Source organism: Poecilia reticulata, linkage group LG3 (assembly GCF_000633615.1).
Source record: "Poecilia reticulata strain Guanapo linkage group LG3, Guppy_female_1.0+MT, whole genome shotgun sequence".
NCBI classification, from domain to species: Eukaryota; Metazoa; Chordata; class Actinopteri; order Cyprinodontiformes; family Poeciliidae; genus Poecilia; species Poecilia reticulata.
Genome location: NC_024333.1, coordinates 4,992,317 through 5,011,090, shown reverse-complemented (window position 1 = coordinate 5,011,090; position 18,774 = coordinate 4,992,317). Strand labels below are relative to the sequence as shown.

The 18,774-nt window shown below is 41.3% G+C and overlaps 1 protein-coding gene across 4 annotated transcripts in view; it reads left to right on the top strand.

Annotated features, from left to right (window-relative positions):
• The window catches only part of kif13ba (kinesin family member 13Ba), a 50,099-nt gene extending 31,771 nt beyond the window's left edge, over nt 1-18,328 (top strand). For 2 of the 4 annotated variants that reach the window (XM_017304030.1, XM_008404835.2), the window contains exons 18-40: nt 496-686; nt 789-1,068; nt 1,560-1,722; nt 1,811-1,966; nt 2,687-2,836; nt 2,919-3,044; nt 3,130-3,303; nt 4,010-4,167; nt 4,863-4,995; nt 5,101-5,256; nt 5,363-5,462; nt 5,650-5,776; nt 6,483-6,538; nt 6,622-6,746; nt 6,830-7,105; nt 7,198-7,350; nt 7,436-7,513; nt 7,597-7,647; nt 8,282-8,432; nt 9,111-9,241; nt 9,343-9,405; nt 10,385-10,934; nt 11,735-18,328. In XM_017304030.1, coding sequence (XP_017159519.1) covers nt 496-686; nt 789-1,068; nt 1,560-1,722; nt 1,811-1,966; nt 2,687-2,836; nt 2,919-3,044; nt 3,130-3,303; nt 4,010-4,167; nt 4,863-4,995; nt 5,101-5,256; nt 5,363-5,462; nt 5,650-5,776; nt 6,483-6,538; nt 6,622-6,746; nt 6,830-7,105; nt 7,198-7,350; nt 7,436-7,513; nt 7,597-7,647; nt 8,282-8,432; nt 9,111-9,241; nt 9,343-9,405; nt 10,385-10,934; nt 11,735-11,940 — 3,754 coding nt within the window. In that variant the 3' untranslated portion in view covers nt 11,941-18,328. The remainder of the gene's footprint in view (nt 1-495; nt 687-788; nt 1,069-1,559; nt 1,723-1,810; nt 1,967-2,686; nt 2,837-2,918; nt 3,045-3,129; nt 3,304-4,009; nt 4,168-4,862; nt 4,996-5,100; nt 5,257-5,362; nt 5,463-5,649; nt 5,777-6,482; nt 6,539-6,621; nt 6,747-6,829; nt 7,106-7,197; nt 7,351-7,435; nt 7,514-7,596; nt 7,648-8,281; nt 8,433-9,110; nt 9,242-9,342; nt 9,406-10,384; nt 10,935-11,734) is intronic. The other 2 variants (XM_008404836.2, XM_017304031.1) reach the window with 2 other exon arrangements.
• Nucleotides 18,329-18,774: the final 446 nt, after the last annotated feature.

Below are 18,774 nucleotides of genomic sequence, written 5' to 3'. Positions count from 1 at the left end.
TGGATTTTTTCTGTGAATAATCCAGAGAGGGTTATTTGGTTATTATTTATTTCATTAATAAATAATAATGAAATAATTATTATTTCATTACAATAATGAAATAATTATAATGAAATATTTCATTATAAATAATGAAATATTGACTTGACTGTGAAGTCAAGTACTTGACTTGACATAACAGAACAAGTCAAGTATTTCCTGACTTGTTCTGTGAAGAACCCAGAGAATGTTATCTGGTTATTTATTTTATTAATAGTGTTATTTATTTCCTGACTTTTGTTCTGTGAAGATCCCAGAGAATTTTAATTGATTGTGTTTTCTGGAAAACAATAGGAAAACAATAAATTTTTACATATAGGCACTCCTTTTTCTCTTACAAACTGACTCCGGCCCCCAGCAGAGAAGGGAAAAGTTATGTGGCCCTCAAAGGAAAAAGTTTGGGGACCCCTGATTTAAACAATTACAGTCACTGACGCATATTTATTTCACTTGAAGAATCAATCTGGCGAAGCGGCGTTTGCGGCCAGCAGACGAAGAGGAGGGCGAAGGCGGTGTGTTGAAGAACAGCGGCAGCAGCGAGCAGCTGGACGCCGACGGCGACACGGCCAGCGAGGTCTCCAGCGAGGTCAGCTTCTCCTACGAGTTCGCTCAGACCGAGGTCATGATGAAGGCCCTGGGCAGCAACGGTGAGAGGACCTATCAGAACGCTGCACTGACTCCCTGCCAGGCAGACCGTTAGCCCGTCTCCTCCTCCTCTTCTTCTGCTCATCGGTCCTGCCTGTGCTCAGATCCCATGCAGGCGGTCCTCCAGTCTCTGGAGAGGCAACACGAGGAAGAGAAGCGATCGGCTCTGGAGCGACAGAGGCAGATGTACGAGCAGGAACTCCAGCAGCTCCGCAAGAAGCTCAACCCAGACCGCCTGTCCACTGGCCAGCCCGGAGGACAGACGTCTGTCCAGCCAGGGCAGGGACAGCAGTCTCACTATCGCAGCCTGGAGCGGCTTAGTGTGGGAGGGATGAGCCACTCTACCAGCGCTCAGAGCAGACTGAGGCAGTGGAGTGAGGACAGGTGTGTGTGTGTGTGTTCACGGTCTGTACACTTAAAAAAAAATAGAATCAACCTACCATTAATTGTTTATTAATGGTTTATTAGATTAAAATTAGTTTCTGTTCTTTAGTTAAATTCATCCACTTAGACCAGGGTTGTCCAAAGTGCAGATGGGGGTTCCATTTATGGCTCATGGATTGTTTCTGTGTCCTGCCAGCTCAGGTGGTTGATGCAGGTTAAGACTTTTATCTTTTATTAGAGTGAAATTATTACTAAGAAATTAAAATCTTATATCAATAGAAAATGTTAAGTATAACACTTTCTATTTTATGATATTCCTAGATTATTGTTGAGCCGGAAAAAAAACTCCATTTGTTTTTGTTGTTTTAGTGCTTTTAGGAATTATATATTAATTATCATTGGTATTAATATCGGTTAATATCAACCAATTCTCATCCCTAATTCCTCCTGACTGTTTTTTGACTCGACGTCCTTCTCCCATCGTCTTCCAGGGAGGTGGTTTTGGTGAGGAGTCTCCGGAGGCTCAGGGAGCAGATAGTGAGAGCAAACCTCCTGGTGCAGGAAGCGTGTTTCATCTCTGACGAGCTGGAGCGCCATACCGAGTACAGAGTCACCCTGCAAATTCCGTCAGACAACCTCAACGCAAACCGCAAGGTCTCGTGCCTCACAATGAACCTCTGACAGGACCGCGCCGACATGCGCCCGCTTGCAGCTCGTTAACCTCAGCGTGTTTGCGTTGCAGCGCGACGCGGTGCTCAGCGAACCAGCCATTCAGGTGCGACGGCGGTGCCGAGGCAAACAGATCTGGAGTTTGGAGAAGATGGAGAACCGTCTGGTGGACATGAGGGAACTCTACCAGGAGTGGCAGGACTATCATGTCCATCACCAAGACGACCCAGTGAGTTCTCCCTACAGTCTGCTATAAACCATGATAGGGTCACGAGAACATTCATCAAAGACATTGTATGGAGCTCTGGTAGTGCCAAAAAACATTGAGTATATATATATATATTTTGGTAGCTTGCCTAAATTTGTCTTTTTTTCTTTTATACTGGATTTCCAAAAATACACATCAATTGGAGTAAAATTTAGCAATTACTTGTTGTTTTATAATAATTTGATAAAAGATAAATAGGTGTGTTTCTAAAAAGATGAAAAATAGGCAATTTTAGACATTTAAAAATAAGTTTATTAAGTTCAGTAAGTTTTGCAGATGGTGCCAAAATCAAAAGGTCTAAAACCTGTGTAAATTTCCGTTTGCTTACCTCAACTGCACCAATCTTTGCACATGTATAGGTGGATCTATGGTTTCCAAAATTTTGTAGCTGTATTTATGATATTTGTAAAAGTTTGAAATGCAGCATAATGCAAAAAAAATTTCTGGTGAGGAACAAAAACAGCCAAATAATTTTATGTTCCATCCTTATTTTCTCTTAAACTACAGCAGCGATTGCACTACTTACACTTCTGATTGAGTCTCCCAAGTATTAGCTTATTTTTGATACCAAGATTACTGAAGTAGAATTTGTAAATGCTGAGAAAAAGTAAATTTGATTTGACTGTTATTTAACTTCAGAAACCCCTGTAGAGCTTACTTTTTCCTCTCCTCCTCATCCAGGTAATGCGTTCATACTTCCGCCGAGCCGACCCGTTCTTTGATGAGCAGGAGAATCACAGTCTGATCGGCGTTGCCAACGTTTTCCTTTCCTGCCTGTTCTACGATGTGAAGCTGCAGTACGCCGTTCCCATCATCAACCAAAAGGGAGAGGTACAACCCGAGCTCCTCAGCTTCTTTTCAAGTGCAATAACAGAAACTTAACCTTTTCCTCCCCTGTGTTTTCCTTTGCAAGGTCGCAGGACGCTTGCATGTGGAGGTCATGAGAGTGGGAGGGGGCTTGGAGGACAACATGGCGGGAGGAGATGAACCCGACAACAACCAGGACTCTGAATTTGAGGATCGCAAACTCGTCTGCTCGGTAAGCTTTGTCGTTGGAGCCGTTTTCGACGCTGCGGACTATTATTCAAATTCTGACTCTGACGTTGACTTGGGTGTAACTGCAGATAAAGATACTGCAAGCCACCGGTCTGCCACAGCACCTGTCCAACTTCGTCTTCTGTCAGTATTCGTTCTGGGACGAGGCTGAGCCCACCATCGTGGCCCCTGAGGTCGACCCATCTTCCTCATCGCCCAACTCAAAGGACCCGCACTGCATGGTTGTGTTTGACAGCTGCAAGGTGAACGTCAATATTTGTATTTTTATGCACGATTATTTTAGGGCTGCAACTGACCATAGCTTTAGCCATCGATTAATCTGTTGATTATTCTAACAATTAATTGGATAAAAACAATCAGCACATTCTGCAGATATTCTTATTTAAATTTTTTAATGCAGTATTGTAAATACATTAAAAGATGCAAATAAAATTGTATTAATTAAATAAGAAAATAAACGCTGGATCATTTGTAGCAAAAGATGCATCTGCAGCTAAAAATCTTCTCAAAATCTCAGCCTGTTCTGTTTGACTTAACATCAATATTGTGTCGGAATAACATGTTTATTTTTTGTTCTTTTGATTAACACATTCATCAGTGGATAGCAAAATTGTGGCACTTTAAGAATTTTAAGTAGAACTTATTTACAGAGAGAGTTTTTTTTCCTTACCTTCAATGCATAATGTATATATTTTATACAGTTTTGGCTTAATTACTGCTCTCTGTATGTTGTTGTTTTCAAGCATGAACAAATGCCATATATATATATATTTTTTTTGAGTTAACAATCTATTACTAAATTGGTTGACCATTATTTCAGTAATTGATTCGTTGGCATTAATTTGATTAATCATTTCATGTAAATAGAATCACATCTATTTATTTATTGCTGATAAATCTATTTATTATTTGGCGATTAACAGATGTGATTCTCTGTTGACGCTGTAGGAGGTGGCGGTGTCGGTAACGGAAGATTTCATCGAGTATCTGACTGAAGGAGCAGTTGCCATCGAGGTGTTTGGACACAAGCAGTCTGACGCAGGAAGAAACCCGGCCTTGTGGGACCTCAGCATCATCCAGGCCAAAACGCGGACGCTACGAGACAGGTAGACCCTCACACACTCGCTTATCTTCCTGCAGACAGACTCTGACAGGATCGCTGTGCATTCAGCACCTTTATCTTTCCTTGAAGTCTGGCTACTCCACCGCCATGTTTCACCATGTGAACTTTTTGCATGTGGGTTAAAAAGTTCAGCTTTGTTCTCATCTGACCAGAGCTCCTTCTTTCTGGTTTTTGCTGTGTCTTCCATGTGTTCAGGACAACTTTAAACATCTTTCTTTCAAAAATGTCTTCTAGACGCTCTACCATGGAGTTCAAATTTGCGTAGTTTGTTGCATGATATATTCATTTTTGATGAACATGTACTGTAGGAAATGTGTCTTTTTTTAAGACCTCACCTTTTATTTCTGTTTTTAGGTTTTAAAATAAAATAAAATACAACTGAAGACGTTTTGCAAAAAAAGGTGGTGTTTAAAAAACCTAATGACAAAAATACCATGCTTTAGCAAATGCATTTTGTCTTGGTTGTATTCATATTTAGAAACACTAGTTCTGTTTTTTTTTTTTAATAATGTTAGCTAGAGTTATAAAGAACTCTAGCTAAGAACTCTGTGGAAAATTCAAAGACTCTGGAATTTCTTCATACCTTTCAGAGCATCAGAGAAAAGAGGACTGAATACAAATGTATGTCACACTTTTTAAGATTTTGATTTGTAAATAACTAAAAAAAACGGATGGTAGGTGGAGCGAGGTCACACGTCGCCTGGAACTGTGGATTCAGATCCTGGAAATAAACGAAAACGGAGACTTTGTTCCGGTGGAAGTAGTTCCAGCCAGAGATGTGAGCACGGGGGGAATCTTCCAGCTTCGACAGGTAGGGATGTAAAACCCACGCAGTCCCAGACGGCCTGACTTCAGAGGACGACGAAAAGCTTATTTATAATGTTCAAACTGCTGTTTGGGTTCACGTCGACCCCAGGGCCAGTCGAGACGAGTCCAGGTGGACGTGCGCTCGGTTCAGGACTCGGGCACGATGCCGCTGATAGCAGAGATTGTGCTGGCCGTGTCGGTGGGCTGCGTGGAGATCAGGACCAGCACAGCTAACCAGGAAGGGGACGAGATGGACAGCTACCAGGTACGTTAAACGGACACGACGCGCTCCACGTTTCTGCTTCAGAATGCTCTAGGTGACGTTGCGTCTAAAAAGGACAGAATGCATTAACTGAGCCCTTGATGGACAGGACAGAGATCTGGAACGTTTGCGGCGGCAGTGGTTAGCTGCGCTCACAAAGAGACAGGAATACCTGGACCAACACCTGCAGAGCCTGGTTAGCAAAGCAGGTAACATTTACAGATGTTCACACATGAAATTACACAATGTTTTTTTTTTTTTTATCAGGCGTTTGAGAGAAACGGTTGTAAAATGATTGGTTGATGCCGTTTAATTTAAACCCCAGGAACAGATTTGAAAAAACGGAAAATGTTCACTGTCTCTGTCATGTTTAAATGTTACCATGTTTGTTTCCAGAAAAGACAGAGGATGACATGGAGAGGGAGGCGCAGCTACTGGAGTGGAGGTTGACTCTCACTGAGGAGAGGAACGCCGTCATGGTGCCCTCTGCTGGCAGCGGCATTCCTGGCGCTCCTGCAGAGTGGTACGTCGCCTGATACCTTCAGCAGATTGTTGTAGGGCTGGGTACTTTGGGTTAAAAATAAAATCTCAGATTTTTTTTTTTTTTTTTTGTCGTTTTCTTTTCTGTTAAAGAAATGAGAAATTATAGGAAATATTTTCAAAAAGTGATTTATTTTTCAATCTTCCCCTTTTTTGTGAGTTGTACAACAAAGTATTAGGGCCAGGCCTTGAGACTTTTTGTTTAACTACAGGAATGTAGTCATAATATTAGCAGAATAAAGATGCAACTTTTCTAGAAGAATACAAGAAAAAAGTCGTTTTAATTGGGGAAAAAAACCTGGATAAGTAATTTTTTTATTTTTTTTTAGTTTTCATAAAATTACTACTTCATTCTCGTGATATTACAACTTTATTCTGGTAATAAGACTTAATTCTCATATTATTTCAAGTGTATTTTTATAACATTATGTCTTTATTCTCACAAAAAAAAAATCTTAGCCTGACTTATATTTTGTCATATAGTTGGCCTGAATTCAAAGTCCAAATAAATAAAACCTGTAAATCACTCTTGTCAGGCAAGATGGCTGACATCACTCCGAACTATGAAAATCCATGGGGAAAATTAAAAACAAATCACAAATTCAGTTGGTCAATAAAATCAATTTATCACCCAAGCATAAATACCCCACATCCATAGTGCTTGTAAAATACTGTTTTTCTGTTCACAGGGCGCCTCTACCAGGGATGGAAACGCACATTCCAGTCCTCTTCTTGGACCTTAAACGTAATCAGTTTTGTTAACTAGAGCAGGTTGCCCTAACGTCACCTCAGTTTCTCATCAAACATACATTTTCTCGTTTTCCCCAGCCGACGACCTCAGCTCCCACGAGCAGTTTGAAGTGCCTGAAGCCGGAGGCTGGGACGCCATGTTGACCGGAGAAGACGAGGACGACTTCTTCGACCTGCAGATTGTCAAACATTATGACGGAGAGGTGAGCATCTACTCTCTCTCTCTCTTTCTTTTTCCGGCTGCCTTTCTGCTCACACTGCAGTGATGACTCTCAATGACCGCCAGGTGAAAGCTGAGGCGTCGTGGGATTCCACCGTCCATGAGTGTCCCCAGCTGAGTCGCGGCGGGTCATGGCCGGAGCAGCGCGTCTACCTGACGGTGCGAGCGGTGGTCCAGCTCAGCCACCCCGCCGACATGCAGCTGGTGCTGAGGAAGAGGATCTGCGTCAACGTCAACCCGGGTCGCCAGGGTTTCGCCCACAACTTCCTCAGGAGGATGTCAACCCGCAGTACCATACCTGGCTGTGGCGTCACCTTCGAGGTGGTTTCCAACATTCCTGGGGTAAGACGAGGAACAGGAGGATGCTGGAGTTTGGCTGAAAATGCCTCACAAAAGTATTCCTGACATCGTTTCTTTTTTTTTCCTTTTTTCAGGATGCTCCAGGTTCAGAGGACAGGGAGATGCTAGCCCGGTTGGCGGCGAGCGCACACAACAGCCAATCGGGAGATGACGAGGCCGCTATTGAGAAATACCTCCGCAGCGTGATGAGCCTGGAGAACATCCTGACCCTGGACAGACTCAGACAGGTAGAAGGAGAACCTCCCAGCACTGCAAACAATGACTGATCATCAGGAATGCTAAACGTTTCTGATTTGTTGGAACTTGTTAAAGGAAGTAGCAGTGAAGGAGCAGCTGACTGGCAAGGGGAGGAGTAGCAGGAGGAGTCTGAGCTCTCCGTCTGTTCACAGGGTAAAATAAATGATCAGTTTCTTCCATGTGTTACGGAAGCGGAGAAATATTTTCCTAATGTTTCCGTCTGTTTCATGTTTCAGCTGTCTGGAAGTAGGCAGGACCTGTCCACGTCTTGCCTGCTGGATGATAAGGTAGCACAGATTCCTTTACCGACCTGCTGCTTGGTTTTAAACTCTGGAGACATTTGTTAAATTTTTATGATTGTATATGGCAGTAGCTGATCCGATGATGCGTCATAATGAGGCATTCCACCCATTCTTATTTGTTTTTATTTGACCTTTATTTATGCACGTTGCCTCGTTTATAAGACAGACCTATTTTGTTAAAATAGCAAAATTACAATCACATCAAAAAAATCTGAGCTAAAATCAAGAGCAAGTTTTGTACAAAAGTAATTTAAATTGGCCTTCTAGTTTTCTGACAGGTCTGTATTGATAAAACAAGGAAAATTACAAACAGAGCGAAAATGAGAAATTTGACTGATAAATAAGCTAATAAAATGAGATAAAAACAAAGGCAAGTTTTATAAGAAAATAAGTTTTAATTGTTCTTTTAATATATATAACTTCATGAATGTATTTATTTGTTTAATGGGTTCTGCATTCATGTCTTGATCGAAGAAGATGGCTCTGTATACCTTTCAATAACCTGAACATGATTCAGTGTCAGTATTTTTTAAGAGGGTCCCATGGCCCCTTTGCCCCCCCACTTGCAGTCGCCGCTGCTGAAAACTTCCTTCTTCTGAATCTTGTCTTTGCTTCTCAGGGTCGATGGGAGAGTCAGCAGGATATCTTCATGCCCACTCACCGCACCCTCCCTCGCCCGGCTTCATCCCCGTCTACCTACTCTACCTCCCCCTCTTCATCCTCCTTGCCCTTCAATATGACCCCCCCACAGAACCAGGAACCAGAGCAAGGTAAACATCCTGCCTTTTATGGCCTCTCTGCCCCACCACCTTTACTTTTCTAGCCATTCTCCACTCCCTCCGTCTCTTTGTTTCTTCCTCTTCTTTGTTTTTATCGTTTTCCTCTCCTGTGTGATGATTCAAAGACATTTATCACTTTATTCCATGTTTCCCACTGTTAAACATCCCTCAGCTTTGATAAAATGTGGGAACTCATTTTCTTTATTTGATTTTCATCTTTTTACACCCATTCTGCTTTTCTAACCCTGTCAACGTCGTCGCTGATCAGTGCTGTGCCATGTCTGATGATTTCATTGTGAATATTTCTGACGGTTAGCTGGTTTAACTGTGATTTATTTCCCATTTCAGTGTGACATCAAGTTAATTTTGTTTCAGAAATGAACAGAATTAATGATCTCAATGAATTTCTGTCGCAGTAATTTAGAGCATCATAGCTTAGCTGATAAATAAATCACCTCTGTGTTTTATTAGACGCTTCCTCTGTCAATCTGTCACTATGTTGGTGATTTTTTTTTTTTTTTTTTTTTTGCCATTTTCTGGACTTGCTTTCAACTTCTCGTCTTAATCTTTCACACTTCCTCCACCTCCCGGACCTCCTCTTGTTTTCTCGTTTCCTTCCTCTTCTCTGCCTCCACCTCGCTGCCTCTCCCCTTCTTCCCCCTCCCCCAGGTCGTTTAGGACTTGCTGCATCTTATCTTTCAGTTAAGGCCCTGGTTCCTCAGATGCCCAAACTGCTCAAGTCTCTGTTTCCTGCTCGGGACGACAAGAAGGAGCTCAGACCTTCGCCGCATGGCCAGCAGGTCAGCGGAATCAGAAACGACTGATGTAGCGAAAAAAGAAAAAAAAAAGACTACATAATGAGCAATTAAGAGGTGTGATCTAACTTTTGTCTGTCACTCAGCAGCATGTGCCTCGCATCGTTGCATCAACGGGAGGTGACGACAGCAGAGGCAAGCCCGACACGGTGAGAGATCCATATGAAGTGGTAATCTAACAACTTAGCAACCTTTCAGACAAAAATATTGGCATCAGCCAAAATGAGAATTGGGAGGTCTGTTAGGAAAAAGGCGATCGGAGCAGCACTGCAAAATGTATTGACATCCAACCCTCTGCTGTAGAGGGAACAGCTGGCCTGTCTGCAGAAAATCATTCACTTTTCTAAAAACTTCTTGCAGCTTTTACGCGCCCGCCAACTTTATTTCTAACTGTCCAAATGCAGATCGAATGTAAAATCAGTCGATTCCGGTGGCCAGCAGATTTTCTTAGTTCATCTAATCGGGTGAGATTTCTTTGGGGATTGCCAGAAACATTTTTGATTAGTTTTAGTTAGTAAACATACAAAAGCTTTTGCATGTTTACATTTGCAGAATTCCTTGTTCAAATTGAAATGTGTTTTCATTAAATAATCTGAATGCATCATTTATAGAGACACAAAATTAATCAGTTAATAATGTGAGAAGGTGTCAGTTGTTGATATTAGGAGAAAGAAAAATGTAAACTTCAGGAGCTAGTTTTATTTTACTTCTAACATATTTTTTTCAATTAAAAGTTTTATATTCTCACCTTCCTAAAATAACAGACAAGTCATTTATTGATTATATTGATTATAATATAGATTTTTTTTTCTTTTTTTTGGCAACCAATGACTTTTAGGCCATTATTTTCGGAAGGTGACATTATCAAACTACCATTTGCTGTATTTGTAGCAACGGTTGCTGAAATGGGAGTTTCTGCAGAACCAACAACACTGACAACCATATTCTGTATTTTATTAGATTAAACATTTGTCTGGATTCATGAACTAAATATTACATCCTGTTGGCTCACAATGAAGAGTTTTGAGATTGCTGATTTTTATCCTTGGTGGGTTTTTTTGACTTATTGTTCTCTGCATGCTGTCGCCTGTCCCTCTGTTGCCGTGGCAAACGTTGGGCCCCCTGCAGGCTGCTGCCCCACGACCCGCTGCCAAAGACCGAAGGGCCGAGTTTCCGGACGTCCCTCCTCTTCCTGTGCATGACCCGCATGACACCACACCCCTCAGCCCCCTCAGCCAGTCGTCGAGCGGCTATTTCTCCGCTAGCGTTTCCACGGTTACCCTGTCCGACGTCCTCCAACCCTCCTCCTCGTCTTCGTCCCTCCTGGGCGCCGACGCGGCGTCACCCTCAAACCCCCAGCAGCAGCAGCAGAGCGCTGACAGGAACGATGTTGTGACCTCTCCCCCCCAGTGCGGCACCAAGATGGCTGTTGTAGCGTCCAATCACAACAGTGTCCCTGCAGAGCTCTCCTTCTCCGACCAGAAGCTAGTTGAAGGCTTTGAGCGGCTGGAAATCTTTGTGGACGACGGCCGCGGTCATCACGACGTGCCGCCCGACTGGCTGATGGAGGGCGCGTACGTCACCGTAGGAAACAACAAGGCCGGAACTGTGCGCTACGTGGGGACAACGCAGTTCGCCGACGGAGTGTGGGTGGGCGTGGAGCTGGACACCCCAGTAGGTAAGTGTGAGATTTAAAGGGCCGGATCGCTCAAAATGCCAACGATTTCTACGGTTTGTCCGGGTTCTTGAAATCCTTGAAAATCCTTCAGTTTCAATTAGCTGTTTTTAAGGTTTGGAAAGTGTCCGACATTCAAACTGCACAGTTTTGTAATAAAGTGCAATTTATCGTTTGATTAAAAGCATAAACTTGGAAAACGTTGTTTACAATTCACACCAGATATTTTCATACATCTAACGAAAAGATGCATCCATTCTTTTCTTGCTGTCTGAAGTTAAATCAGTCCAAAATTTTCTTGTTTTAGGTTAATTAGAGTTTCCAAAATTATTTCTATTTGCTAAATGTCAAGAAACCTAAGCGAGGACTTTTTTTTTACAGATTTTTTTGCAACACTCCTCATATATTGTTTTCAAGCTTTTAATTTGAATATTAACACTATTTGTTTGAATTGTTTCAGTGTAATGAATATTTATTATTCCTAATGGCTCAACAACTTATTGATAAGTCATTAAAATTGGGGGATTATTTAGTTAAGTCAGTGTTTTGTTCTCCGTCAGGTGTATAAAGTGTGTGAGAAACATTTCAAAACTTTCAATTTTGTTATATTTTAATTTACCTTGTCCCTACTAAAGAATGTAGATTACTAGAACAAGACCTTAATAGTAGTAATAGATAACAAAATTTTAACTCCAGCTTGTGGCGCTGGAAACGTTTGAAAACTTACCTTGAAACGCACTTGAATTTCACTGGGGGGGTAAATCTACGAACCCTGATGACCTGGATTGTTTTCCTTCCTGCAGGTAAGAACGACGGGTCAGTCGGAGGCCACCGATACTTCCTCTGCAAACCAGGCTATGGGGTACTGGTCCGCCCAGACAGGCTGTCACACCGCGACCGAGCCACTCGGCGAACCACGGACTTCGCTCTGCCGGCCCACGTCCCCGTCCTGCGAGGGGAAGCCATCGTAGCTCGCAGAGGAGAGAACCGCAAGTCCTGGAGCAACTGAGATGGGAGGGAGACAAACTCCCCACGGTGCATCTGCTCTTCCTTGACTCCTAAAAACACATCAGGCTCTGTCTACTTCCTGGTAACATGTTACTGGAAGCTCCACATATGCGACTACAAGTCAAAGAAAAAACCAGAGCAGAGAGTGAAGAGCCTGTGTAGGAGAATGACTATTCAGTCCAATGAAGTTACCACACGGGGGAAATGATGCCTTCTGTGGGAAGCTAGTGGCTAGTACGCTGAGAGCCAGTGGGAGCCATTCAGAGATTCTCTCTGAGTCGATACGCAGCAGTGCAAACTTGTCACTTCTTTTTAAAACACTATTTAAAAAATAATCAGATCCATGCTGAAAAAGATGGAACTTATAGGATTATTTTGGTTTGTTTTATTTATAAATAAGGAAAGAGAGGAAAAAACACTTTGACTGAAAGATTTTTGACGAGAAATGTTTGCATCCCTGCATATCGACTTTCCCCCGGAGTTCCCGAACTCACCACAACAACAATGACTGCCGCCCTCCTGAACTGAGCCTTGTCGCTCCCTTCCTGGACTTTTTTTTTCTTCTTTAAAGTCTCCAGAACGTGCCTTTCGCCATGGTCTGGTTTGTGTTTGCTTTCTGTGTTTTGTCTTATTCGTGTTCCGTTTGCCGTGTCATGTGTTGACGAGAAAGCCTTGTGCAAAGTGTGAGGTGATCTCAGGGACTGCAGAGGGGGTGGGGCTGTGTGTGTGTGTGTGTGTGTGTGTGTGTGTGTGTGTGTGTGTGTTTGTGAAACGTAGTGTACGTAAAATATATTGTGTCAAAAGATGAAGCCGTGTGGAAAAAGCCACTAGAGGTTGATTTTTTATTTTTTATTTTCTTTTGCACTGGACACGTTAGAGGAAAAAGCTTCTGTACGTGAGCATGGAGATTTCCGATGATGGCTACTGTCATTTTAATGCAAGTGTCGACGGATAGACGAAAGAGGATGTGTTTAGGACGAGTTGGGAGAGTTTCTGCTTGAGAAAAAGCTGATTTTATTCTATGCATGTGATTTTTAAAAGAATCTAACACAAATGGGAAAATGGGTGTATTTGGGAGAGCGTCTGCGTGTTTTTACATTCCAGACACACCCGGTGAAGAAAACTCAATGTTGGGAGGTTTTAAATGAGTTTTTATGATTTCATGAAACATTCCAGAGGCATTTTAACCTGAACATTGACCTGTAGAGATGTTTCCAAGATATTTTTTTTAGGACTCTACTAGATGGCATCCATTTGCTGTGCAGCTAGATAAAGAGCAACTCCACCTTTAAACCAAGCGTTTCTTCTCTACTGAGGCCAGAGGGCAACACGTAAAGCATTGGAGCATTGTTGTGTCACCAAGAGGGGGCTGATTGGATGAGTTGATAAAAAGATGGAAGAGGAATGTTTTTTCTGTCCTGGGACGTTTTGTCGTTCCGTTACTACAGCTGCCGGCTATGTTTCTGCTGATGACGGCTGGGGTTATGATTCTGGACGTGTAGTATGTTCTCACTGTCTGTTCCTGTGGTGATCACTGCCGGTCAGAGTTTTATATACACTCTTCATCAGTGCAAATTTCATTTTTCTGCTGGACTTGAAGTGAAGCATTTAATTATTTTTCCATGGTAGAACAACTTCAATGAATTTGGCCCCATTTGTAGACAAACATCTTACCTGGTGTCGTTTACCTCAAGAAATTTTGAGCATGTGCCTGATGCTGGAGGGCAAAAAGATGATTCTCTATGGCATCCATAAAGACTCATCTTTATGATGATTCATAAAGATGAATCATCATAAAGATGCTCTTTATGATGTAGAGCAGTTTTATGTACAAAATAAAACCAGTGATTAATTTGGTGCAGTGCGACACAACTAAGGGAAAAATAATGTAGAAAAAATGTTGAACTATAACCCAAAACCACTTGTATTCCTTTTTCTCGCTCTTTGATTTATGAGGATTCAACCCCCAAAAAACATGCAAACATTTCCCACACAAAGAAAAGAACCTTAAGTCTGTTAGTACAGTTTTATGTTTTCAAGTTTGATCTTTATTTTGTGATTATTAATAGGAAATCGTCTGAAAACAGCAATGGTTGACCAGCTAATTTAAACACCTGCTGTAATGATGTGATGTTCTGTCCGAGATCATCACATCCCCCTTTTTTCTTCAACTGAACTGAAACACACCAAGTTCTGCAGCCCATCTACATGTAAAGGTTGTCAAAGTCAAGCTAGCATAACTGACCTACTTCCTTCTGACGCGTTTTTTTTCTTTCAATTAAAACCTTTTTCTGACCTTTTAAGACGTGATACATTATCTAGTTATCATACTGTTGACAATTGGCATCAAAACATTGCATCCATTTTTCTTTTATGTGTCATTTGTACATCTAAGATTTAGCGCGGTACGTTGAGATCTTGACAGCTAAAACCAATGGTAGCCATCGTCGTCGAGCAGGATTTTCTTGGAATCTTGTGCTTGTGAAACCATAACTATTATTTGATTTAATTCCAGCTGGATATTTCATCACTGCTGTTTATCAGAAATAATAGAACTAATTTGTTTCAATTATGCAGTTAAGAAGTTTCTGTAGGATTGACATTTGGGGCCATTCCAGAAGTTTGATATTCTGCGTAGTCTACGTATCAACCATCCAGCATCATCATCCAACTGTTTTGCATCATTGATGCAAAACATGTAAATGCATCAATAAACCCCTCAGTTTAAAATGATCTCCATGCTGATGAATAGTGCATATAAATCTGTGACTTGCCCTGCACACTCAGGACTCTAAGAATCTCTAACATTGATAGTGTGAAGATGTTTTGTAAGTTATCAGTTATACTGTGTGCGTATAGACCCCTGACCCTCAGGAGTCCATTGGGATTTAATTTGTTTTATAATTGCATGTTCTTTACTTGAGAGGTAAGCAATACATATTTATATCGGGGTTGCTTGTACACTTGCTTTTATCGCACGTGAGCTGATGAAGTTGTTTTATTGGAATGATTATTGCACAATGATTTAATGAGAATTGCTGCTATGGGCGTTGTAAATAGACTTGTAAATGAATCAATTGATTTTTGTTTTTCTGCATTTCTTGCTGTGCGCTTAAATGGATTTTAATTGTTTTGAAAAAGCTAAGGGTTGGTGCTTTGGGTGGTTCGTATTCTTTAGGTAATGTTGAGGCACTTTGTCTTGTGAGCAGGGAAGTGAAGGTGGTGAGAACGAGCACACCTGTGTCCTTATAAGGAAAGAGACATTTTTAATGTTGAATCTGCAATAACGTTGGAATCTTGTTTGCCACCAGAGTTGAGTGTATTATGTGTGCATTTTAGTCGTGGGCCGGTTACAATTAACGAGGTACAGAAAGGTTTTGAACACTTGCGGTTTGAAAGCGAATCAAGTTTTTTTTCTGTTTGGTTTAATGTCCTTCTAGTGAGATACTGGAAAATAAATGGGCAGTAACTACTGGAGCTTTTGACTAACATAACTACGCTTCTCCACTTTCTCCCTATATCACTTATGAGTAATATTGAAGCCCTGAACATCGTACACAAACAGGAACAAGATGAAAATGGTCATCGCTTGTTAATATCAACCCAGTTTTACTTATTTTATCTGTTAAAAAATGACTAAGATTGGCCGACACCAATGTTGATGTCGACATATTGTTCATCCCTCATGCAAACGTTAAGCTGTTTGGAAAGATGGTTATAACAAATATGGATAATCGTGTAGAGCCTGAAGAAGTAATACTTATCGCTTTTATTTATGAAACACTTTTTTAAGACTACAGTTAGCAAGCTAACAGCAGTTACCTTAGCAGATAGCTAAACTAAAGAGGCTAATATTACCTTTAGCTTCTAATACATAGTTCTCATGTGACATCACGCTTTCGGGAACTTTGTAACTGACAGCCATCTTGGTAGGTATGCGTAGCTAACTGTCATAACAGGTGCTATGGTGTTGCTATGACAACAATAAACAAGCCACAAGCCCAGAACTAGCTCTCACCTCATTCCTATCTAACTTATAAACACTATAAGTACATTACAACTATTAAGCCATAAATTTTTTCTCCATAGACTTTCTTTTTGTTGTCCTCAAAGCCATGGTTCATCTGTGCTTGGTGCTGCGCTTGCCTGCCAAGATGGCGGTTCAGTGGTGCAGATCCCTTCCAGTTCAGACTTCTGAACTATGTATACTCCAAGTATTACTTGGGACTAAAGTGATAGAAAAGCAATAATATTATGCACAACAAGCATTTGAAAAACTACCAGCTAGTTTTAACTCTGTCAAAAATAATAAGTTACAACTAACAGTACTACTGTTGTAACCAGTGCTTTGAAGTTTTTTTTAATGTTAATACCACAATATGGCACACTTTATTTCTAACTGTATCACACAACAAGACTGTCAACAGGCCCATAACTAAAGCAGCTGTTATTTGGCCTGATGTATTGGAGTTCTCTGATTGGTCGGGAGATTTGACTGTTTTGTAACTTTCTGGTTCTAACAGGTGGTTCTGAAGGAAAGGCAGTAAGTTTTCTGATGCTTGTGTGTGTGTGGTGTGTGAAGGAATGTTGTGTAGCTCCGCTCTGATGGAAAACGATCACCAGCTGCTTCCTGCGAGGCTGCTGGACCTTCCTTTTCCAGTCCAGCCTCAGAGATGGTTGCCGTGGGGACGGAGAAGGAGCTTGGGGATGGGGGGGCTGAGATCACTTCAGACTTCCGGTTGTTTCTTTTTGTTGCTGTGCCTCAGAAACCACGTTTCTTTCACATGTTGTGTTATATCAACTACACTTTGCACAGAGGGGAAAACAATGTGCAACTCTTGGATGGAAATGACCTCCAAGAGTCGTTTCCATCGACAAAAACACCTGTTTGGGATTTTTGTTTTTCTGTTCAGTGTTCTCGAGCTACGAGCTCTTCTATTTAAGTTAAAAAAAAAAAGAAACACTTAACACTTCATGTTCTTGTTTTACCTAAAAGCAGAGCTAAGCTCAGCTACAGCAAACAGTCCTCTGTATAAACAAGGCTTGTAGGATCCCAAAGTATGGATGAACTCTGACCTCTGAGTGGATTTAGAGCAACAAAAAGACGTTTGAACACAATAAAACGGTTGTTTTTACACTGGTGCCAAGCCAGCGTTATTTATGGATCCGTATCAGCCATTAGAGGCACTTTGTTCTATTTTTATTCCCATTTGGATCTTGAGTCTTTGAGCCTTCAGACCTTCACACTGTTTCCTTTTTTTGTTCATCGTGCTGTTCCAAGTGTAGCCCCCTGCCTCTAATGTGGCCTTCAGCCTGGATGCAGAGCAATTTCCAGCTGAGCAGTCAGTTTTTTCTCTCTCTCTCTCTCTCTCTCTCTCTCTCTCTCTCTCTCTCTCTCTTTCTCTCTCTCTAAAGGTGCGGTTTATTACGTTAAACTTTCAGCAAACTGTCTATCTTTGCAGGCTGTTTACAAAATAATAAGAGCCCACTTTGGTTTCCTGTCGTAAAATAAAGTCTTTTGGTCTCAGGAGCTGTCAGGTTTATCACTGCCTGTTTCCCACTGAAAGAGTTTGCCTAGATTCGCCCCCTAGTGGCTGCTTTGAACACCTCAGCCAGAAAATGGAGGGGTTTGTCTTCCATGTTGGGAATTTTAACTGCAATCAGAAAAAAAAAAAATTACAGAAAAAATAAATTGGGAGTCGCAACTACCCAGGATCATATCAGATAAGATGTAGTTTCAGGATTTTTTTTTTACTTTTTTTTTTTTTTTTTTTTGTGGCAATAACAGAATTGGAAGTTTATTTTAACCTTTGAACTACCTCAGTCCTTGCTCCAGTGTGTTCCTACCGGCTTCAGTGTGTTCTCCAACATCAAAAAGAACCACAAAAACAAGCAATACAGAGCTGCCAGGTGCAGCGTCCAACCATTTCAATAAATTTCAGCTCCATCTCCTGTTTGGGTTTTTTTCTCCTCCATGTTACTCCAACCATATTTACCTGGGCTGCATAATGATGAAGGTTCATAAGAGTGTGAAGGTTACTTTCCCCTCATAGCTGAGGATGAACTGTAATGCTCAGCTGTTTGTTTTTAATGTGGCCTTGGCCCTGTCAACAGTATTATTACTATTATCATTTTAAGAAATCATGATCAGTCACTGCTGCTGTTGATTGTGTGGAGCAGGAATGTCTGCCTGCGTCATTTCTGTGTTTGTTCTCTGGATGTGTGTGTGTGTGTGTGTGTGTGTGTGTGTGTGTGTGTGTGTGTACATATGCGCATAGTAAGACTTATAAAGGAGAGAAATCTGAGCACAAGTTTGGGTTTTGATTAATTTAATTTTTATGTAATAATTTTATGCTGCAATCCAAAGAATAAACATGTATTATAATACATTTCTTTTCATTTTTAATCATCTGAACAGTAGATAGATTAAGAATAAAACAATGTATGAGGATTTTCTTGTTTGATGTGTGTGTGATGTAACTTTTACTTTTTACTTCTTTCTGGGCTGAAGTAGCTAAAGCGTGGGTTCCAATTTGGGACAATTACTGCCACCTGCTGGTCAATAAGAAGCAAAACAAGGGGCTCAAAAGCATGTTCGCAGGAATCCTCCAAGGTAGGAAAAACATTTCTGAAGAAACGTTTGAAGGCTCGAATATGGGGGGAAAAATTAATGGTCAAGACTTCTTACAATTAAGTCGTTTCCACCGAGTTAAGTCGAGGCCACTTTTTTTTCTCTGTCTGTAGAAACGGTAAGCTTAATTAACTAACATATTGAAGTACTAGCTTTACAAATGTTATCAAATTAGAGGGGAGGGAAGATGCCTGCTTCCCTATC